The sequence below is a fragment of the Oncorhynchus masou genome, chromosome 13 (assembly GCF_036934945.1).
Source record: "Oncorhynchus masou masou isolate Uvic2021 chromosome 13, UVic_Omas_1.1, whole genome shotgun sequence".
Lineage (NCBI taxonomy): Eukaryota > Metazoa > Chordata > Actinopteri > Salmoniformes > Salmonidae > Oncorhynchus > Oncorhynchus masou.
In genome coordinates this window covers 78,051,750-78,075,446 of record NC_088224.1, presented here as the reverse complement: position 1 = coordinate 78,075,446, position 23,697 = coordinate 78,051,750, and the positions used below count along the sequence as shown (strand labels likewise).

The 23,697-nt window shown below is 43.8% G+C and overlaps 1 protein-coding gene across 1 annotated transcript in view; it reads left to right on the top strand.

Moving 5' to 3' along the window:
• The first annotated feature begins 8,157 nt into the window (after positions 1-8,157).
• LOC135553102 (2-phosphoxylose phosphatase 1-like) overlaps positions 8,158-23,697 on the top strand; it is a 31,895-nt gene continuing 16,355 nt past the window's right edge. Inside the window, exons 1-2 of the mRNA XM_064985203.1 lie at positions 8,158-8,267; positions 9,301-9,444. Coding sequence (XP_064841275.1) covers positions 9,366-9,444 — 79 coding nt within the window. The 5' untranslated portion in view covers positions 8,158-8,267; positions 9,301-9,365. The remainder of the gene's footprint in view (positions 8,268-9,300; positions 9,445-23,697) is intronic.

The window sequence follows — 23,697 nt, the reverse complement described above, 5'->3', positions numbered from 1 at the left end:
CTGAACCAATGCCTAATTCAATCATCAATAATCAGAGACCTGCTTGCTGCACTCTGTACCCTGGCCCCAGGACACAGGAAGGGGCCACGAGGAGCCATCTGAAAGCCACGGGACTGCAGGGATGCTCCTTAGTTAGGGGTCCTTAGGGTCAAATGAATGGGCTGTTCAAATCACACGATAAAAACAACAAGAAATAAATCAAGAATTTGCAGATTTTATACTATAACCAGCAATGAGATCACCAACATGATATGCATGAAGTGGTTCAGTGAAACAGGCCTAGCGTTATCAGAATTGTTTCATTTTCAAGAAGCGATATGGTATGATCAATAGACACTCAGTGACCTCAGTACTTAGATATAAGGTATTTAAGCTGTGGAGGCTGCTTAGCGGAGGACAGTTCATATTAATTTACATTTACATTTAAGTCATTTGGCAGACGCTCTTATCCAGAGCTGTCTGTAACGGAGCGAATGGAATGACATAAAACAGATGGAAACCATGTGTTTGATGTACAGTATTGGATACTATTCCACTCATTACCACGAGCCCGTCCGCCCCAATTAACGTGCCACCAGCCTCCTGTGTATTTAAGTATGACTCCGAAGTATTTCTGTCTGTAATAAAGCCCTTTTTGGGGGAAACTTCATTCTGATTGGTTGGGCCTGGTTCCCCACTGGGTGGACCTATGCCCTCCCAGGCCCACCCATGGCTGCGCCATTGCCCAGTCATGTGAAATCCATAGATTGGGACCTAATGAATTTATTTCAATTGGACTGATTTCCTTATACACTGTAACTTAGTAAAATATTTGAAGTTGTTGCATGTAGCATTTATATTTTTGTTCAGTATATTTCTATGCGCCATCCAGCCACATAGGAAATGTCTCCAGAGTGGGCATTCTTCCATTGTGACAGACACAGGTACTTTGTTTTGAAAACCAGAACTCAGAAGATCATTGTAATCTCCCTTGTTTGATCTGCATTGTAATAGAATAGAGAGTGATGAAAAACTTGGGGAATTAGCCATTGGAATGCACTATGGAAAGTTGCTCTGCCAAGCACAAGATAATCAGTGCTGTCAAAGTTCAATGTGTCCACAAGGTTGCGCTCTAACAAAGCAGTTCTCATTCAAAGGACTTCAAAATGAATTCTAGCTTAAATCCCTTTGTTTCATTGTTTCCCATCCTTCACCTACCCTGATGTGAAAGAACAGAGCAAATGAAATAACATTTGTTATTTTTTGTCAGATCGGTGCTGTCACGGATTAGCCTCGTACAGAATGTAAGGTTATGAGATCCGGATTGTTCGTAGGAGGCTAGTCGCGGACAATATACCACTTAAAAATACTGATGCTCACTAAAAGGTAGCCTACATCGTCTATCCACCCCTTATCTTTTTGCCGAAATGTTGATTTGACAATGATGTTCTTCTAACCAACCATTTAATTCTAATGGTCAGCTCTACTGTTACAATAATAGTACAGTAGAATGGAGTAGAAACAGTATAATTCTATATCCAACCTGCTGCTGTCTTGGTTGGACCAGGTCTCTCTTGAAAATGAAATTTTATCTCAATGAGACTAACCTGTGTAAATAAATAAAAAATATCTGCAAACAGATCAAGTCTGTGAAAACACACCAAAAGACGTAGAGGGGTCGGTCTGCAGGTCATTAGAAGAACAGAAATAGGACAGCACTCCTGTAAATAAATTTAAATTGACATTTAATTTCCACACAAATGTTTTGGGTATGAGCCCTTCTTCAGCATGCAAGGCAATGGCAATCAATATCAAAACAACTTTACCTCACAGGTGGGCATAATTATAAATTCCCAGTAGATATTGGCCCATTCAAGAGATCCCAGCAGAGGGAGCTGTGGGGTGCCCTGAACATCAACTAAAGACACAGTGTGTCGACACACAACACAATACATATACATTATGATGCCATTACCTAAAAAAAATTCAGGTCATTTTAAAGCAGAGGAGGCTGATGGGAGGAGCTCATCTTAATGGAATGGAATTAATGGAACAGAGTCAAACGTTTTTGATACCATTCCATTCATTCCACACCAGCCATTACAATGAACCCATCCTCCCATAGCTCCTCCCACCAGCTTCTGTTAAAAATTGCCTCCAAAAGAAACAATCGCCTCGAGATAGTTCTGCCTGATGGTGATATGTTGTGTCTACTGGTAGGTGATTAATTATCTGTAGGGTCAAGGTTGCAGGATATATATATATATATATATATATATATATATATATATATATATATATATAGATATATAGATATATTTAACCTTTATTTAACCAGGAAAAGCCCATTGAGACCCAGAGTCTCTTTTTTAAGAGAGACCTGGCCAAGAAGGCAGCAACAATCAATACATTACATAATTAAAACATACACCAATATAACAACATGATCCATCCTACGAAAAGCATTTCCACTCCTCTGTAACAGAGTCTCCCATCAATATTTTAAATTCATTCAGTGGCACTAACATGTCTAGACGAAGCATGGATTGTAGACTATTCCATGCATCTGATGCACAAGAAGAAAAGGCAGTCTTCCCCAATACTGTGAATGTCCTGGGGACTTTAAGTAGCAACCACCTAGCTTACCGGCTATGGTAACTGCAGGTGGTGAAGGAGACCAGACTATAGAGGTAAAATGGGAGTTGACACAAAAAGGATTTGTAGAAGAACACATGCGTTCCCCAAGGCAAGGTATAATACAGGGTCAACTATGACCCCTATTGGGAGAAACATTGAAATAACATTCACACCCACAGAGAAGAATAGCTATCCCATTATGGCATCTGTGAGCACACAGGCAGCGCCATTGAGGCCACCTCCATTTTGAAGTTGTCCAGTTTCTTATTTTACTACTACTAAGAGTTGGTGAACAATCTGAAAAGGTGCATACTGACATTTACATTTACATTTAAGTCATTTAGCAGACGCTCTTATCCAGAGCGACTTACAAATTGGTGAATTCACCTTCTGACACCTGGAGTGTGTTTTAAAACAGGTATAAAGACCAGGTAGGTGATTTACTGCCACCTGCAGTTATGGAATGTTTGCTCATGAATGTAATTCATTGGCTAATCCCTCCTGATGACCTGGATGGAATTATGTGATCCTTCCTTAACCGATAGGAAGTCCCACCCAGTTGACCACTTCAAAATGGCTCTGCCCATGATAAAACTGGCTTTTGAGAACAAGAGGCATCTATCATTCTCTATGGTCATACCTTGTCTCATTAACATGTTGATGAAACATAGTGTCTCAATAGCAAGGCAATGCTCACTGAGTCTGTACATAGTCAAAGCTATGTCCTTAAGTTTGGGTCAGTCACTCTGTTTAGGGCCAAAGAGCATTCTAATATGCTCTGTTTTTTGTTAATTCTTTCTAATGTGTCAAGTAATTATCTTTTTGTTTGCTCATGACTTGGTTGGGTCTAATTGTGTTGTCCTGGAGCTCTGTGGGGTCTGTTTGAGTTTGTGAACAGAGCCCCAGGACCAGCTTGCTTAGGGGACTCTTCTCCAGGTTAATCTCTCTGTAGGTGATGGCTTTGTTATGGAAGGATTTGGGAATCACTTCCTTTTAGGTGGTTGTAGAATTTAACGTCTCTTTTCTGGATTTTGATAATTAGCGGGTATCGGCCTAATTGTGCTCTGCATGCATTATTTGGTGTTTTAAGTTGTACACTGAGGATATTTTTGCAGAATTCTGCATGCAGAGTCTCAATTTGATGTTTGTCTCATTTTGTGAATTCTTGGTTGGTGAGCGGACCCCAGAACTTACAACCATAAAGGGCAATGGGTTCTATAACTGATTCCAGTATTTTTAGCCAGATCCTCATTGGTATGTCAAATGTGATGTTCATTTTGAAGGCATAGAAGGCCTTTCTTGCCTTGTCTCTTAGCTGGCTCACAGCTTTGTGGAAGTTACCTGTGGCTCTGATGTTTAGGCCGAGGTATGAATAGTTTTTTGTGTGCTCTATGGCCATGGTGTCGAGATGGAATTTGTATTTGTGGTCCTGGCCGACTTTACCTTTTTTGGAACACCGTTATTTTTGTCTCACTGAGATTTACTGTCATGGCCCAGGTCTGACAGTATATGTGCATAAAATCTAGGTGCTGCTGTAGGCCTCCTTGGTTGGTGATAGAAGCACCAGACCATCAGCAGACATTTGACCTCAGATTCTAGTAGGGTGATGCCGGGTGCTGCCGACTGTTCTAGTGCACTCGCCATTTCATTGATATACAGTTGAAGTCGGAAGTTTGCATGCACTTAAGTTGCCGTCATTTCAACCACTCCACAAATGTCTTGTTCAACAAACTATAGTTTTGGCAAGTCGGTTAGGATATCTACTTTGTCCAGGACACAAGTCATTTTCCCAACAATTGTTTACAGACAGATTATTTAACTTATAATGCACTATATCACAATTCCAGTGGGTCAGAAGTTTAAATACACTAAGTTGACTGTGCCTTTAAACAGCTCGGGAAATTCCAGAACATGATGTCATGGCTTTAGAAGCATCTGATAGGCTAGTTGACATCATTTGAGTCAATTGGAGGTGCACCTGTAGGTCTACCTTCAAAGGCCTACCTTCAAACTCAGTGCCTCTTTGCATGACATCATGAGAAAATCAAAAGAAATCAGCCAAGACCTCAGAAAAAAATTGTAGACCTCCACGAGTCTGGTTCATTCTTGGGAGCAATTTCCAAACACCTGAAGGCACCACATTCATCTGTACAAACAATTGTACGCAAATATAAACACCATGGGACCATGCAGCCGTAATACCGCTCAGGAAGGAGACGCATTCTGTTTCCTATTGATGAACGTACTTTGGTGCAAAAAGTGCAAATCAATGGAACTGTTTGGCCATAATGACCATTGTTATGTTTGGAGGAAAAAGCCAAAGAAAACCATCCCAACCGTGAAGCACAGAGGTGGCAGCATCATGTTGTGGGGGTGCTTTGCTCTTCACAAAATAGATGGCATCATGAGGGAGGAAATTATGTGGATATATTGAAGCAACATCTCAAGACATCAGTCAAGAAGTTAAAGCTTGGTCGCAAATGGGTCTTCCAAATGGACAATGACCCCGAGCATACTTCCAAGGTTGTGGCAAAATGGCTTAAGGACAACAAGGCCAAGGTATTGGAGTGGCCATCCACAAATCCCTGACCTCAATCCTATAGAACATTTGTGGTCAGAACTGAAAAAGCATGTGCGAGCAAGAAGGCCTACAAACCTGACTCAGTTACACCAGTTCAGTTAGGAGGAATGGGCCAAAATTCACCCAACTTATTGTGGGAAGCTTGTGGTTCGCTACCCGAAACGTTTGACCCAAGTTAAACAATTTAAAGGCAATGCTACCAAATTACTAATTGAGTGTATGTAATCTTCTGACCCACTGAGAATGTGATTAAATAAATAAAAGTTGAAATAAATATTTCTCTGTACTATTATTCTGACATTTCACATTCTTAAAATAAAGTGGTGATCCTAATTGACCTAAGACAGGGAATTTTTACTAGGATTAAATATCAGGAATTGTGATAAACTGAGTTTAAATGTACTTGCTTAAGGTGTATGTAAACTTCTGACTTCAACTGTATATGTTGAAGAGTGTGAGGCATAAGCTGCATCCCTGTCTCACCCCAAGGCCCTTTGGAAAGAAATATGTGTGTTTTTTGTAAATTTTAACCGCACACTTGTTGTTTGTGTACATGGATTTTATAATGCCAAACGTTTTCCCCCCAACACCACTTTCCATTCATTTGTATGGCAGACCCTCATGCCAAATTTAGTCAAAGGGTTTTTTGAAACCAACAAAGCATTAGAAGACTTTGTCTTTGTTATGCTTTGTTTGTTTGTCAATTAGGATGTGCGGGGTGAATCTGTGGTCTGTCGTACGGTAATTTGGTAAAAAGCCAATTTGACATTTGCTCCGCACAATTTTTTAACTGAGGCAATGTACAAGTCTGCTGTTAATGATAATGCAGAGGATTTTTCCAAAATTGCTGTTGACGCATGCCCCATTGGTAGTTATTGGGGTCAAATTTGTCTCCACTTTTGTGAATTGGCGTGATCAGTCCTTGGTTCCAAATATGGAAGAAGATGCCAGAGCTGAGGAGGATGTGAATGAGTTTGAGTATAGCCATTTGGAATTTGTTGTCTGTATATTTTATAATTTCATTGAGGATACCGTCAACATCACAGGCCTTTTTGGGTTGGAGGGTTTGTATTTTGTCTTGTAGTTCATTCAATGTAATTGGAGAATGTCACGCCCTCTTCGTATTTTGTGTTTTCTTTATTATTTTGGTCAGGCCAGGGTGTGACATGGGTTAATTATGTGGTGTGTTTTGTCTTGGGGTTTTTGTAGGTATTGGGATTGTGGTATATTGGGGTTATCTAGAAAAGTCTATGGTTGCCTGAAGTGGTTCTCAATCAGAGGCAGGTGTTTATCGTTGTCTCTGATTGGGAACCATATTTAGGCAGCCATATTCTTTGAGTGTTTCGTGGGTGATTGTTCCTGTCTCTGTGTTAGTTTGCACCAGATAAGGCTGTTTAGGTTTTCATGTTTGTATTGTTCGTGTTTATCTTTTTATTAAACATTAATCAAAATAACCATGCTGCATTTTGGTCCTCCTCTCCTTCGACGGAAGAAAACCCTAACAGAGAATCCAGTGGGTTCTGGTCGTCTTTAATAGTTGATTCTAAGATTTGTATTTGATCCTTTATATGTTTTTGCTGTTTGTTATATGGCCAAAAAGATTGGAGAAATGGTTTACCCATACATCTACATTTTGGATAGATTTTGTTTGTTTAGCGTTTTCTGATTTTCCCAGAAGTGGTTAGTCTATGGATTCTTCAATTACATTGAGCTGATTTCTGACTCACTGTTCCTTTTTCCTTAGTTTTTTTGTTTGTGATTCACCATAGTGAAGGTGTAGACTCAGGTTTTCTGGGTCTCTATGTTTTTGGTTGGATAGGTTTCTCAATTTCTTTCTTAGGTTTTTGCATTCTTCATAAAATCCTTTGCCATTGTTATTCATTTTCTTTGGATTTCTGTATGACATTTTTGTATTTGATAGAGAAGCTGAGAGGTCAAATATAATGTTTAGGTTTCCCACTGCCAAGTTTACACCTTCACTATTACAGTGAAACGTTTTGTCCAGGAAGTTGTCTCTAACAATATTCTTATCTTCTACCTTTGTTCTTGCTGCTTTTCTTCTACCCCCTCCCACCTGTCCTCATTTCCCTCCTTTCTTCATCAGCCAGGAGATCACCTCTTCTACATCAAAAGCCAGTGGTGTAAAGTACTTAACTAAAATACTTTAAAGTACTACTTCAGTAGTGTTTTGAGGTATCTGTACTTTACTATTGAAATTTGACAACTTTTACTTTAATTTCACTACATTCCTAAAGAAAATAATGTACATTTTAAATTTTCCGTGATACCAATAAGTACTTAAAGTTATATTTTGACAGGAAAATGGTCCAATTCATACACTTATCAAGAGAACATCCCTGGTCATCCCTACTGCCTCTAATAAATGTCAGTGTAGTGCACACCTGGCTATCTGTAAAATAAAAAATAATAATTGTGCTGTCTGGTTTGCATAATACAAGGATTTTGAAACTATTAATAATTTTACTTGTGATACTTAAGTATATTTAAAACCAAACACTTTAAGACTTTTACTCAAGGAATATTTTACTGGGTTATTCTCACTTGAGTCATGTTCTATTAATGTATCTTTTATTTTACTACAGTATGACTTTTGGTTACTTTTTCCACCACGGTCAAAAGCATCGACTGATCATAGCCCTAGTATACGTAGAACTATGGGCCGGGAAAAATAACCTTCAAGCTGTTTCTCAGCAAAATTATTCCTATTTTGATGCAATCGTTTCGAATAACTTATTTTATCACAACATATCGGTTGATGGCCATAGAATAATGGTGATGACAGGATGATCCTCCACGTTTCACACCAGAATAGTGGAGATGCGAGACAAACGTAGAGGGGTGCAATCGGTGGCATTGCGAAGCTTTTCCAGGAGACGGCGCAGTGAGCCATTACGTTTCAGTTGCATATGAAAAGGGGAGTAGGAGGCTCGCACAGCGAAGTGGAGCCAGCAAGCAGGACCCAGGACAGCCACACGGATAGGTAGTTCAGAGGAGTAAAAGCCGGCACGGCGCTTGGTGGATTCAAGTTCTGATTGAGGTTCGCTACTTGGTAAGATGATCCGAGATAAACGAACAGCAAGCAATATGTTAATTAGGCAGTTTAGCTACTTAGCATTTTCCAACGAGTTTGTCCCGAGTAGGGACATTGTAAACAAAGGCTTTGCGTTTTGTAATAACGTCGTTATTAAGGTAGCTACGAATTCACCGAAACCATTCGATTCTACAAAAAACCGACACGTTTACTACCACATATTTAGCTTTACAAGTTGTAAATTTAGCTGTTATACCGGAAGCATTGATGCTACTATAGTGCATGTGTTAGATATAACAATATGAAAGTTATCTAGATAGCCAGTTCGCTAGCTAACAAATGATCCCTTCCCTTGTAGCTGGTCAGCATAGCATTGTGGCCGAGACGAGCAGACAAGCTGTCACAATGCGCCAACATTGTTTTAATTAGTGCAATCATATCATGAAATAGTATATTCTCGCAGGTAGCCTACTACAATGTTTCAGTAACGTTACTCACCACAGGAGTTCCACAGAAGAGTTGTACCACATTAAGATGCATACAGGTTAGCTACATATAATAACATTTATACATTCTGAAGCAAAAACAATTTTGAGAGAGTTTAGTTTGTCCAACTCTAAACCTTATAATTGTTTCATATATGCATGAACATGTTTTGAGAGAACATCTTAAGTCATGTAGGCAGTTTCTGAGGGGAGGTGATTGAGGGTAATGATTGAGGCACCATTTTTAACTCATCTAGCCATGCTCTTATTTTTAGTCTGTCTAATAGTAGGGTTGCGTTGTGTATAACTGACGTAAATGGTGGGCTTTTTACATGTTCTTTCTGCTTTTCCCTCCCTGATTGTTCCTATATCCCTGCTCTCTCATAGGTCTATTCATAGAAGGCAGGATGTACAGTGGAAAATGCTACAAACTGTGGCTGACTACTTTCTTTAGTTCATTTGTGTGGTTCATTGTGTGCAGTAACGTTTTTTCTTCTATTGGTTTAGAGGCGTGTTATAGGCATGTTTGTTTCATAATGTTGGTTGTTTTTGTTGTGCCTATTTAGACAGCAGGAATGGGGCAAGGTGTGGGTGGTTGACTGACAGGGAGACGGACCAATCACTTGTCAGGATGCTGGCTCGGAACCGCTTCATCCTCCTGGTGGTGGTGGGGGCGGTGCTGGCCATCGTGAGTCTCAGCCTCCAATTCTGTAAGTAAACTGTGTGTGTGTTTGTGTGGTGTATTGTAGTGTCTCTACATCTGCCATTATTTGTGGTTGGAATTTGTGTGTGATTGTTTGGTGTGTATATCCAGGTATGTTTGTGTATGATCACACAGTGTGTGTGTATTATATCTGACCACTAGTGTTTTCCACTCCTAGCGATCCATTTACATGGAAACAAAGACAAGTCCTCTAGAGACATTCTATATTTAGACCAGTCCTATCCACTATGATACCTTGAGATACTCTTAAGTGTACTCCCAATGACGTGTCGGTAGAAAATGGCCTCTGCCACCGTTACGTCATTGTGCCCCATCTACCCTGTGCATAGAAAAAAATATGCGTCCTCGATGGTAATAAATACAAGGAAACAGGCCATGTCGATTTGATGCCTAAGACTCTTACTGTGGGTGGAGGGAAGAGTCCTTTCACTGTTATATGAAAATAACATAATTAGAAAGAAGGCTAGAATATTATTGATCTGCAGAAATAACATCCATATTTGAATGAAAAATCCTAGTCCCAGATTATGTTGGGTATGAAATATGCTGTATATTGCATACAGTGGGGCAAAAAAGTATTTAGTCAGCCACCAATTGTGCAAGTTCTCCCACTCAAAAATATGAGAGAGGCCTGTAATTTTCATCATAGGTACATTTCAAATATAACAGACAAAATGAGAAAAAAAAAATCCAGAAAATCACATTGTAGGATTTTTAATGAATTTATTTGCAAATTATGGTGGAAAATAAGTATTTGGTCACCTACAAACAAGCAAGATTTCTGGCTCTCACAGACCTGTAACTTCTTCTTTAAGAGGCTCCTCTGTCCTCCACGTGTTACCTGTATTAATGGCACCTGTTTGAACTTGTTATCAGTATAAAAGACACCTGTCCACAACCTCAAACAGTCACACTCCAAACTCCACTATGGCCAAGACCAAAGAGCTGTCAAAGGACACCAGAAACAAAATTGTAGACCTGCACCAGGCTGGGAAGACTGAATCTGCAATAGGTAAGCAGCTTGGTTTGAAGAAATCAACTGTGGGAGCAATTATTAGGAAATGGAAGACATACAAGACCAATCTCCCTCGATCTGGGGCTCCACTCAAGATCTCACCCCGTGGGGTCAAAATGATCACAAGAACGGTGAGCAAAAATCCCAAGAACCACACAGGGGGACCTAGTGAATGACCTGCAGAGAGCTGGGACCAAAGTAACAAAACCTACCATCAGTAACACACTACGCCGCCAGGGACTCAAATCCTGCAGTGCCAGATGTGTCCCCCTGCTTAACCTCTAATGACTCCCCATCCCGCATGAGGGAGCGTAATCATCGACTGACACTAATTAGCATAACGCAACGGACATCACAAGTGAAATATATTGAGACACAGCTTAGCCTTTTGTTAATCACCCCGTCATCTCAGATTTTCAAAATATGCTTTTCAGCCAAAGCTAGACAAGCCTTTGTGTAAGTTTATCGATAGCCTAGCATAGCATTTTGTCTAGCTAGCAGCAGGTAACTTGGTCACGGAAATCAGAAAAGCAATCAAATTAAATCGTTTACCTTTGATGAGCTTCAGATGTTTTCACTTACGAGACTCCCAGTTAGATAGCCCATGTTAATTTTTTCCAAAAATATTATTTTTTGTAGGCAAATAGCTCCGTTTGTTCTTCACGTTTGGCTGAGAAATCGCCCGGAAATTGCAGTCACGAAAACGCCCAAAAATATTCCAAATTAGCTCCATAATATCGACAGAAACATGGCAAACGTGTTTTATAATCAATCCTCAAGGTGTTTTTCAAATATCTATTCGATTAATATATCCACCGGGACAATTGGTTTTTCAGTAGGACCGATTGGAATAATGGCTACCTCTGTATTTTACGCGAGAATCACTCTGGGAACCATCAGGTGACCAGTTGCGCAATGTAGCTGCTTACGGGTATTCTTCAACATAAATGCGTAAAACTACGTCACAATGCTGTAGACATCTTGGGGAATACGGAGAAAAAGTAATCTGGTTGATAGCCCATTCACTGCTCAATAGGGACGCATTGGAACTCAGCGCATGAGGCACTTCCGGATTGGATTTTTCTCAGGCTTTCGCCTGCAATATCAGTTCTGTTATACTCACAGACAATATTTTTACAGTTTTGGAAACTTTAGAGTGTTTTCTATCCTAAGCTGTCAATTATATGCATATTCTAGCATCTTGTCCTGACAAAATATCCCGTTTCCTACGGGAACGTTATTTTTCCAAAAATGAAAATACTGCCCCCTAGTCACAAAAATGTTTAAGCCAGTACATGTCCAGGCCTATCTGAAGTTTGCTAGAGAGCATTTGGATGATCCAGAAGAAGATTGGGAGAATGTCATATGGTTAGATGCAACCAAAATAGAACTTTTTGGTAAAAACTCAACTCGTCGTGTTTGGAGGACAAAGAATGCTGAGTTGCATCCAAAGAACACCATATCTACTGTGAAGCATGGGGGTGGAAACATCATGCTTTGGGGCTGTTTTTCTGCAAAAGGGACCAGGACGACTGATCCGTGTAAAGGAACGAATGAATGAGGCCATGTATCGTGAGATTATGAGTGAAAATCTCCTTCCATCAGCAAGGGCATTGAAGATAAAAAGTGTCTGGGTCTTTCAGCATGACAAGGATCCCAAACACACCGCCCGGGCAACGAAGGAGTGGCTTCGTAAGAAGCATTTCAAGGTCCTGGAGTGGCCTAGCCAGTCTCCAGATCTCAACCTCATAGAAAATCTTTGGAGGGAGTTGACAGTCCGTGTTGCCCAGCAACAACCATTTACATATATACATTTAAGTCATTTAGCAGACAACCCCAAAACATCACTGCTCTAGAGGAGATCTGCATGGAGGAATGGGCCAAAATACCAGCAACAGTGTGTGAAAACCTTGTGAAGACTTACAGAAATCGTTTGACCTCTGTCATTGCCAACAAAGGGTATATAACAAAGTATTGAGATAAACTTTTGTTATTGACCAAATACTTATTTTCCACCATAATTTGCAAATAAATTCATTAAAAATCCTACAATGTCATTTTCTGTATTTCTTTTCCTCATTTTGTCTGTCATAGTTGAAGTGTACCTATGATGAAAATTACAGGCCTCTCTCATCTTTTTAAGTGGGAGAACTTGCACAATTGGTGGCTGACTAAATACTTTTTTGCCCCACTGTATATGTAATTTCCTCCATCATGTTCTCTCTCTCTGCTCTCCTTTCATATTGCTCTGTTATCTTCCCTTCAATTCCTGTAGTCTATATTTTCCTGTATCGCTCTGTTGATGTTATTGCCTCCCCCTCTCTCCTCTTCCATTCCCTCACCTGTCATCTCTCTCTGTCTCTCCTTTCCTCTATTCTATCGCTCTCACCATATCTCTCCTCCTGTTTTCGTTTCCCTCCTTCTCAGTCCTCTAAGCTTCACACCTCTCTTACTGAGGGGACTCCCTGTCGCTTGTCAAACAGGTGTCACGCCTCTGCTGCCATGGCGACCCCAGTCCAGATTTCAGAGAGGTAGTAGAGGCAGGCAGAGTGTCAGAGTCATGGCAAACCATCTGTTATTGCCTGTCTGTATCACACATCGTAATCAATTAAGTTTCAGCAAAAAAAAATGACACAAACACACACAAACAAATTCAATACACGAGCTTGTTTTCCCAATGTTCAAAATAATCAGAAAGAAAAGAAAGATGGAGGAAAAGTGAGAGAAATTGCGTATGAAAGAACAGACCAAAACAGGAAGATAACAGTCAGAGGCTAAAATAGAAAAAGAGAGAGATAACTTAAGCAGAAAACAGATAAGAGAGGGAGGGAAAGTGGAGGACAAAGAAGAATGACAATCAATGGAACATGAAGTGTTGCTGTCCCACTGGGCCTTCCCCTGTAGTAGAGGATAATGACTTGCAGTCTGATGAATAAGTTATGACAGCCTCTCTCCAACACACAGACAACCTATAGATCACATGACAGGGAAGGAGAGGACGCTAACACAGACCATACTTTGGTTACATAAATCCCATGTTGCCTCAAGTGATCGAGAAATCAATCAAGAGGCAAGACACATTTGTCAATGACAAATTAAGGGAACCATATGAGCCTAGGCATATGCATGTGTGTCGTGCACATGCATGCACACACACACACTCAATGGTAACAATTTACAGAGGGATTTCATTCAGCATAATCTTTTATTTCCTTTTGTTTTAGAAGATTAGAGGGCAGGAGCAGAGAATGGTTTTAAGTAGTGCATTAAAGTTACTTCAGCCTACAATCCCCCTCAGACAGACATGCACCTCTGCTTTTGAGGGAGGGAGAGAGGGATAGGAGTGATGGTAACAGGGTCACAGAGTTCACACATTCTCAATGCAGAGTTAAGACATGCACTCACAGAATTGCAATCTTTTCTGGCGTCTGTAAAGACTTGAAGCAAGAGAGCAGGGTACAGAGAGAGTGAGAGAGAAAGGTACGTATATAATGAGAGGAATGGAGAGAGGAGAGACAGGGAGAGAGAATAATCCACAGAGATGAAGAGAGATGTGACATCTATTGGTCTCGGTGTGTTTCCAAGGGTATGGAAGTCGGTCATAATAATGGCCATCTTTAAATCAGGCGACCCTGCTGACGTGAGTAACTACAGGCCCATTAGTATACTACCTGTGGTGTCAAAGGTTGTTGAAAAGTGTGTAGCAGAACAACTGATTGCCCACCTCAACAACAGCCCCTTGACATTACACTCCATGCAGTTTGGCTTCAGAGCGAAACACTCCACAGAAACGGCCAACTGCTTTCTTCTGGAAAATGTGAAGTCCAAGATGGACAAAGGGGGTGCTGTTGGGGCTGTGTTTCTGGACCTAAGGAAGGCTTTTGATACTGTTAACCATGAGATTCTCATCACAAAATTGTCCAAGTTCAACTTTTCCCCTGATGCCTTGAGATGGGATGAAGTCATACCTTGAAGGCAGAACTCAGTGTGTCAGAGTGAGCAATGAGCTGTCGCCCACTCGTAGCTATGATGTGGGCGTGCCCCAAGGCCAATACTGGGGCTCCTCCTGTTCAGCCTGTACATTAATGATCTGCCTTCTGTCTGTACTGGGTCTGAAGTTCAAATGTATGCAGATGATACAGTGATATATGTGCATGCAAAGAGCAAACAACAAGCTGCACAAGAACTCACTACTGTAATTGTCCAGGTTACAAAGTGGCTCAGTGACTCGTGTTTGCATCTCAATGTGAAAAAAACTGTTTGCATGTTCTTCACAAAGAGGGCAACAGATGCTACTGAGCCAGATGTCTATGTGTCAGGGGAGAAGCTCCAGGTGGTATCCGATTTTAAGTACCTTGGCATCATACTTGATTCCAACCTCTCTTTTAACCTCTTACATCTATGGGGGCGCTATTTCATTTTTGGATGAAAAACGTTCCCGTTTTAAACAAGATATTTTGTCACAAAAAGATGCTCGACTATGCATATAATTGATACCATTCGAAAGAAAACACTCTGACGTGTCCAGAAATACCAAGATATTCTCTGTGCGTGCCCTAGAACGTGAGCTTCAGGCAAAACCAAGATGAGATGGCATCCAGGAAATGACAAGGATTTTTGAGGCTCTGTTTTCCATTGTCTCCTTATATGGCTGTGAATGCGAGAGGAGTGAGTCAACCCTTTCTGTCGTTTCCCCAAGGTGTCTGCAGCATTGTGACGTATTTGTGGGCAGATCATTGGAAGATTGACCATAAGAGACCACATTTACCAGGTGTCCGCCCGGTGTCCTGCGCCGAAATTGGTGCGCAAAAGTCACCTGCCAGTATTTTTCCATGCGATACAGAGAGGAAAGCAAGCTTCCACGAACTGCATATCAATGAAGAGATATGTGAAAAACCACCTTGAGGATTGATTCCAAACAACGTTTGCCATGTTTCGGTCGATATTATGTAGTTAATCCGGAAAAAGTTTTACGTTGTAGGTGACTGAATTTTCGGTTCGTTTCGGTAGCCAGACGCAATGTAGAAAACGGAACGATTTCTCCTACACACAGACGCTTTCAGGAAAAACTGCGCATTTGGTATGTAACTGAGAGTCTCCTCATTGAAAACATCAGAAGCTCTTCAAAGGTAAATGATTTTATTTATTTGGTTTTTGTGAAAATGTTGCGTGCTAAATGCTACTCAAAATGCTATGCTAGCTTTGCATACTCTTACACAAATTAGTCAATTTCTATGGTTCAAAAGCATATTTTGAAAATCTGAGATGACAGTGTTGTTAAGAAAAGGCTAAGCTTGAGAGCAGACGCATTATTTTCATTTTATTTGCGATTTTCAGAAATCGTTAACGTTGCGTTATGCTAATGAGCCTGAGGCTTTAGTCACAAACCCGGATCCGGGATGGGGAGTTTCAAGAAGTTAAAAAGCATGTGAAAAAGGTAATTCAAATAACTAAATTCAACCTAGCTAATTTCCGATTTATACAAAATTGTTTGACTACAGAGGTAGCAAAACTGTACTTCAACTCTATGATACTCCCCCACTTAACATACTGCTTGACTAGTTGGGCCCAAGCTTGCTGTACAACATTAAAACCTATTCAGTCTGTCTACAAACAGGCTCTCAAAGTGCTTGATAGGAAGCCCAATAGCCATCATCATTGTCACATCCTTAGAAAGCATGAGCTCTTGAGTTGGGAAAATCTTGTGCAATACACCGACGCATGTCTTGTATTCAAGATCCTTAATGGCCTGGCTCCCCCTCCACTCAATATTTTTGTTAAACAGAAAACCCAGACATATGGCAGCAGATCCACAAGGTCTGCCATGAGAGGTGACTGTATAGTTCCCCTAAGGAAAAGCACCTTTAATAAATCTGCATTTCTGTGAGAGCTTCCCATGTCTGGAATACACTGCCATCAGACACACATAACTGCACCACATATCACACTTTCACAAAATGCTTGAAGACATGGCTAAAGGTCAATCAGATTTGTGAACATGGTCCCTAGCTGTGTGTTGCCGCTTTCCATGTTGTCTGTTGTCTGTAGCTTGTGAGGTGTGGAAACACTTTGTTGCTTTTATGAATTTTGTCTTGCTGCTTTTTGTTTTATGTTGCTCTGTCTGTATGCTACGTCTTGCTTGTCCTATGTTGCTCTGTCTGTATGCTATGTCTTGCTTGTCCTATGTTGCTATGTCTTGCTTGTTCTATGTTGCTATTGTCGATATTGTAATTGTTTTTAATAACCTACCCAGGGACTGCGGTTGAAAATTAGCTGACTGGCTAAAACCGGCACTTTTACTGAAACGTTGATTAATGTGCACTGTCCCTGTAAAAATAAAAATGAACTCAAACTCAGATAGAACATCAGAGGAAATAGAGAGAGGGGAGAGAAAGGAATAGGGAGAGAGAGAATACAGGAACGAAAGCCAAACTAACAGCGACGTGTTTTGGAAGATAGCTATGAGCCAGTGACATGGAGACAGACAGACCACAGGGATTAGAGGCAGACAGACAGATAGACCACAGGGAGTAGAGGCAGACAGACAGATAGACCACGGGGAGTAGAGGCAGACAGACAGATAGACCACGGGGAGTAGAGGCAGACAGAGAGATAGACCACGGGGATTAGAGGCAGACAGATAGACCACGGGGATTAGAGGCAGACAGATAGACCACGGGGAGTAGAGGCAGACAGACAGACCACGGGGAGTAGAGGCAGACAGACAGACAGACCACGGGGAGTAGAGGCAGACAGACAGATAGACCACAGGGAGTAGAGGCAGACAGATAGACCACGGGGAGTAGAGGCAGACAGACAGATAGACCACGGGGAGTAGAGGCAGACAGACAGATAGACCACGGGGAGTAGAGGCAGACAGACAGACAGACCACGGGGAGTAGAGGCAGACAGACAGATAGACCATGGCGAGTAGAGGCAGACAGACAGACAGACCACGGGGAGTAGAGGCAGACAGACAGATAGACCACGGGCAGTAGAGGCAGACAGACAGAGACCACAGGGAGTAGAGGCAGACAGACAGACCACGGGGAGTAGAGGCAGACATACAGATACGACGGGGAGTATAGGCAGACAGACAGACAGACCACGGGGAGTAGAGGCAGACATACAGAGACGACGGGGAGTAGAGGCAGACAGACAGACCACGGGGAGTAGAGGCAGACAGACAGAGACCACAGGGAGTAGAGGCAGACAGACAGACCACGGGGAGTAGAGGCAGACAGACAGATAGACCATGTGGAGTAGAGGCAGACAGACAGATAGACCATGTGGAGTAGAGGCAGACAGACAGATAGACCACGGGGAGTAGAGGCAGACAGACAAACAGACCACGGGGAGTAGAGGCAGAGAGACAGACAGACCACGGGGAGTAGAGGCAGACAGACAGATAGACCATGGCGAGTAGAGGCAGACAGACCACGGGGAGTAGAGGCAGACAGACCACGGGGAGTAGAGGCAGACAGACCACGGGGAGTAGAGGCAGACAGACCACGGGGAGTAGAGGCAGACAGACCACGGGGAGTAGAGGCAGACAGACCATGGGGATTAGAGGCAGATAGACCATGGGGAGTAGAGGCAGACAGACAGATAGACCACGGGGAGTAGAGGCAGACAGACAGATAGACCACGGGGAGTAGAGTCAGACAGACAGATAGACCACAGGGAGTAGAGGCAGATAGACCACAGGGAGTAGAGGCAGACAGACAGATAGACCACGGGGAGTAGAGGCAGACAGACAGATAGACCACGGGGAGTAGAAGCAGATAGACCACGGGGAGTAGAGGCAGACAGACCAAGGGGAGTAGAGGCAGACAGACAGATAGACCACGTGGAGTAGAGGCAGATAGACCACGGGGAGTAGAGGCAGATAGAACACGGGGAGTAGAGGCAGACAGACAGATAGACCACGGGGAGTAGAGGCAGATAGACCACGGGGAGTAGAGGCAGATAGACCACGGGGAGTAGAGGCAGATAGACAACGGGGAGTAGAGGCAGACAGACAGATAGACCACGGGGAGTAGAGGCAGACAGACAGATAGACCACGGGGAGTAGAAGCAGATAGACCACGGGGAGTAGAAGCAGACAGACCAAGGGGAGTAGAGGCAGGCAGACAGACAGATAGACCACGGGGAGTAGAGGCAGACAGACAGATAGACCACGGGGAGTAGAGGCAGACAGACAGACAGACCACGGGGAGTAGAGGCAGACAGACAGATAGACCACGGGGAGTAGAGGCAGACAGACAGATAGACCACGGGCAGTAGAGGCAGACAGACAGAGACCACAGGGAGTAGAGGCAGACAGACAGACCACGGGGAGTAGAGGCAGACATACAGAGACGATGGGGAGTAGAGGCAGACAGACAGACCACGGGGAGTAGAGGCAGACAGACAGAGACCACAGGGAGTAGAGGCAGACAGACAGACCACGGGGAGTAGAGGCAGACAGACAGATAGACCACGTGGAGTAGAGGCAGACAGACAGATAGACCACGTGGAGTAGAGGCAGACAGACAGATAGACCACGGGGAGAAGAGGCAGAGAGACAAACAGACCACGGGGAGTAGAGGCAGACAGACAAACAGACCACGGGGAGTAGAGGCAGAGAGACAGACAGACCACGGGGAGTAGAGGCAGACAGACAGATAGACCACGGGGAGTAGAGGAAGATAGACCAAGGGGAGTAGAGGCAGATAGACCACGGGAGTAGAGGCAAACAGACAGATAGACCACGGGGAGTAGAGGCAGATAGACCAAGGGGAGTAGAGGCAGACAGACAGATAGACCACGGGGAGTAGAGGCAGATAAACCAAGGGGAGTAGAGGCAAACAGACAAATCATACGGAACTGATAATTGATCACGTGGTGCAGGAATGACTGCAATTAATTGATTGTGTGTTTTATTGTTCGTGACAGTAGTGTGTTTTATTGGTCGTGACAGTTGTGTGGTATTGGTCGTGACAGTAGTGTGTGGTATTGGTCGTGACAGTAGTGTGGGGTATTGGTCGTGACAGTAGTGTGTGGTATTGGTCGTGACAGTTGTGTGGTATTGGTCGTGGCAGTAGTGTGTGGTATTGGTCGTGACAGTAGTGTGGGGTATTGGTCGTGGCAGTGGTGTGTGGTATTGGTCGTGACAGTAGTGTGGTATTGGTCGTGGCAGTAGTGTGTGGTATTGGTCGTGACAGTAGTGTGGGGTATTGGTCGTGGCAGTGGTGTGTGGTATTGGTCGTGACAGTTGTGTGGGGTATTGGTCGTGGCAGTAGTGTGGTATTGGTCGTGGCAGTAGTGTGTGGTATTGGTCGTGACAGTAGTGTGGGGTATTGGTCGTGGCAGTGGTGTGTGGTATTGGTCGTGACAGTTGTGTGAAGTATTGGTCGTGACAGTTGTGTGGTATTGGTCGTGGCAGTAGTGTGTGGTATTGGTCGTGACAGTAGTGTGGGGTATTGGTCGTGGCAGTGGTGTGTGGTATTGGTCGTGACAGTAGTGTGTGGTATTGCCTGTGACAGTAGTGTGGGGTATTGGTCGTGACAGTAGTGTGGGGTATTGGTCGTGACAGTAGTGTGGGGTATTGGTCGTGACAGTAGTGTGGGGTATTGGTCGTGACAGTAGTGTGGGGTATTGGTCGTGACAGTAGTGTGGGGTATTGGTCGTGACAGTAGTGTGTGGTATTGGTCGTGACAGTTGTGTGAGGTATTGGTCGTGACAGTTGTGTGGTATTGGTCGTGGCAGTAGTGTGTGGTATTGGTCGTGACAGTAGTGTGGGGTATTGGTCGTGGCAGTGGTGTGTGGTATTGGTCGTGACAGTAGTGTGGTATTGGTCGTGGCAGTAGTGTGTGGTATTGGTCGTGACAGTAGTGTGGGGTATTGGTCGTGGCAGTGGTGTGTGGTATTGGTCGTGACAGTTGTGTGGGGTATTGGTCGTGGCAGTAGTGTGGTATTGGTCGTGTGACAGTAGTGTGTGGTATTGGTCGTGACAGTAGTGTGGGGTATTGGTCGTGGCAGTGGTGTGTGGTATTGGTCGTGACAGTTGTGTGAAGTATTGGTCGTGACAGTTGTGTGGTATTGGTCGTGGCAGTAGTGTGTGGTATTGGTCGTGGCAGTAGTGTGTGGTATTGGTCGTGACAGTAGTGTGGGGTATTGGTCGTGGCAGTGGTGTGTGGTATTGGTCGTGACAGTAGTGTGTGGTATTGCCTGTGACAGTAGTGTGGGGTATTGGTCGTGACAGTAGTGTGGGGTATTGGTCGTGACAGTAGTGTGGGGTATTGGTCGTGACAGTAGTGTGGGGTATTGGTTGTGACAGTAGTGTGGGGTATTGGTCGTGACAGTAGTGTGGGGTATTGGTCGTGACAGTAGTGTGTGGTATTGGTCGTGACAGTAGTGTGTGGTATTGGTCGTGACAGTTGTGTGAGGTATTGGTCGTCACAGTAGTGTGTGGTATTGGTCGTGACAGTTGTGTGAGGTATTGGTCGTGATAGTAGTGTGGGGTATTGGTCGTGACAGTAGTGTGTGGTATTGGTCGTGACAGTAGTGTGTGGTATTGGTCGTGATAGTAGTGTGGGGTATTGTTCGTGACAGTAGTGTGTGGTATTGGTCGTGACAGTTGTGTGAGGTATTGGTCGTGACAGTAGTGTGGGGTATTGGTCGTGGCAGTGGTGTGTGGTATTGGTCGTGACAGTAGTGTGTGGTATTGCCTGTGACAGTAGTGTGGGGTATTGGTCGTGACAGTAGTGTGGGGTATTGGTCGTGACAGTAGTGTGGGGTATTTGGTGACAGTAGTGTGGGGTTTTGGTCGTGACAGTAGTGTGGGGTATTGGTCGTGACAGTAGTGTGGGGTATTGGTCGTGACAGTAGTGTGGGGTATTGGTCGTGACAGTAGTGTGTGGTATTGGTCGTGACAGTAGTGTGTGGTATTGGTCGTGACAGTTGTGTGGTATTGGTCGTGGCAGTAGTGTGTGGTATTGGTCGTGACAGTAGTGTGGGGTATTGGTCGTGACAGTTGTGTGAGGTATTGGTCGTGACAGTAGTGTGGGGTATTGGTCGTGGCAGTGGTGTGTGGTATTGGTCGTGACAGTAGTGTGTGGTATTGCCTGTGACAGTAGTGTGGGGTATTGGTCGTGACAGTAGTGTGGGGTATTGGTCGTGACAGTAGTGTGGGGTTTTGGTCGTGACAGTAGTGTGAGGTTTTGGTCGTGACAGTTGTGTGGTATTGGTCGTGGCAGTAGTGTGTGGTATTGGTCATGACAGTTGTGTGGGGTATTGGTCGTGGCAGTGGTGTGTGGTATTGGTCGTGACAGTAGTGTGGTATTGGTCGTGGCAGTAGTGTGTGGTATTGGTCGTGACAGTAGTGTGGGGTATTGGTCGTGGCAGTGGTGTGTGGTATTGGTCGTGACAGTTGTGTGGGGTATTGGTCGTGGCAGTAGTGTGGTATTGGGGTGGCAGTAGTGTGTGGTATTGGTCGTGACAGTAGTGTGGGGTATTGGTCGTGGCAGTGGTGTGTGGTATTGGTCGTGACAGTTGTGTGAAGTATTGGTCGTGACAGTTGTGTGGTATTGGTCGTGGCAGTAGTGTGTGGTATTGGTCGTGACAGTAGTGTGGGGTATTGGTCGTGGCAGTGGTGTGTGGTATTGGTCGTGACAGTAGTGTGTGGTATTGCCTGTGACAGTAGTGTGGGGTATTGGTCGTGACAGTAGTGTGGGGTATTGGTCGTGACAGTAGTGTGGGGTATTGGTCGTGACAGTAGTGTGGGGTATTGGTTGTGACAGTAGTGTGGGGTATTGGTCGTGACAGTAGTGTGGGGTATTGGTCGTGACAGTAGTGTGTGGTATTGGTCGTGACAGTAGTGTGTGGTATTGGTCGTGACAGTTGTGTGAGGTATTGGTTGTCACAGTAGTGTGTGGTATTGGTCGTGACAGTTGTGTGAGGTATTGGTCGTGATAGTAGTGTGGGGTATTGGTCGTGACAGTAGTGTGTGGTATTGGTCGTGACAGTAGTGTGTGGTATTGGTCGTGATAGTAGTGTGGGGTATTGGTCGTGACAGTAGTGTGTGGTATTGGTCGTGACAGTTGTGTGAGGTATTGGTCGTGATAGTAGTGTGGGGTATTGGTCGTGACAGTAGTGTGTGGTATTGGTCGTGACAGTAGTGTGTGGTATTGGTCGTGATAGTAGTGTGGGGTATTGGTCGTGACAGTATTGTGTGGTATTGGTCGTGACAGTAGTGTGTGGTATTGGTCGTGATAGTAGTGTGGGGTATTGGTCGTGACAGTAGTGTGGGGTATTGGTCGTGACAGTTGTGTGAGGTATTGGTCGTGACAGTAGTGTGTGGTATTGGTCGTGACAGTAGTGTGTGGTATTGGTCGTGACAGTAGTGTGTGGTATATGTCGTGACAGTAGTGTGTGGTATTGGTCGTGATAGTAGTGTGGGGTATTGGTCGTGACAGTAGTGTGGGGTATTGTTCGTGACAGTTTTGTGAGGTATTGGTCGTGACAGTAGTGTGGGGTATTGTTCGTGACAGTTGTGTGAGGTATTGGTCGTGACAGTAGTGTGGGGTATTGGTCGTGACAGTAGTGTGGGGTATTGGTCGTGACAGTAGTGTGTGGTATTTGTTGTGGACCTGTTTTAATTCTCTGGTGGGAGAGATGGAGGGAGGAAGAGAAGTTGTGGTCCATCCTGTGTTTAAGGTTTACTGTAGCAGCTGACTCTTTACCACAGTGCAGGCACAGTGTAAAACACCGAGGTGTAAGGCTGGAAGGAAGCCCTCTTCAGTGTAATGTGCTCACCTTTTTCAACTCTCAGCCAATGCATACAGTCAGAACTACCAGCTAAACCCCTAATTACTGGCCCTGCTGTATGTTTCTTAAGGCCAGCTAGTTGTTGCGTAAGACCTGGCCCATTGATGTTGTGTGTGTACTGTAGGAAGATGCCTTAGGCTAGCATGTTTATTGTATGGTAGTATACACCGGGTTTATGTGTGTGTGTGTGTGTTTGTGTGTTTGTGTGTGTTCATGCTCCAGGCATGTAAACAACTGTGTGTTTGCGGGTGTGTGAGTTGGCGTTGATGCCCTGGGCTTGTGCGACTTGTGTGTGTGTTTCTTCTCTTCAGTGTGTGTGTGTGTGTGTGTGTTTCTTCAGTGTGTGTGTGTGTGTTTCTTCAGTGTGTGTGTGTGTTTCTTCAGTGTCTCTGTGTGTGTGTGTTTCTTCAGTGT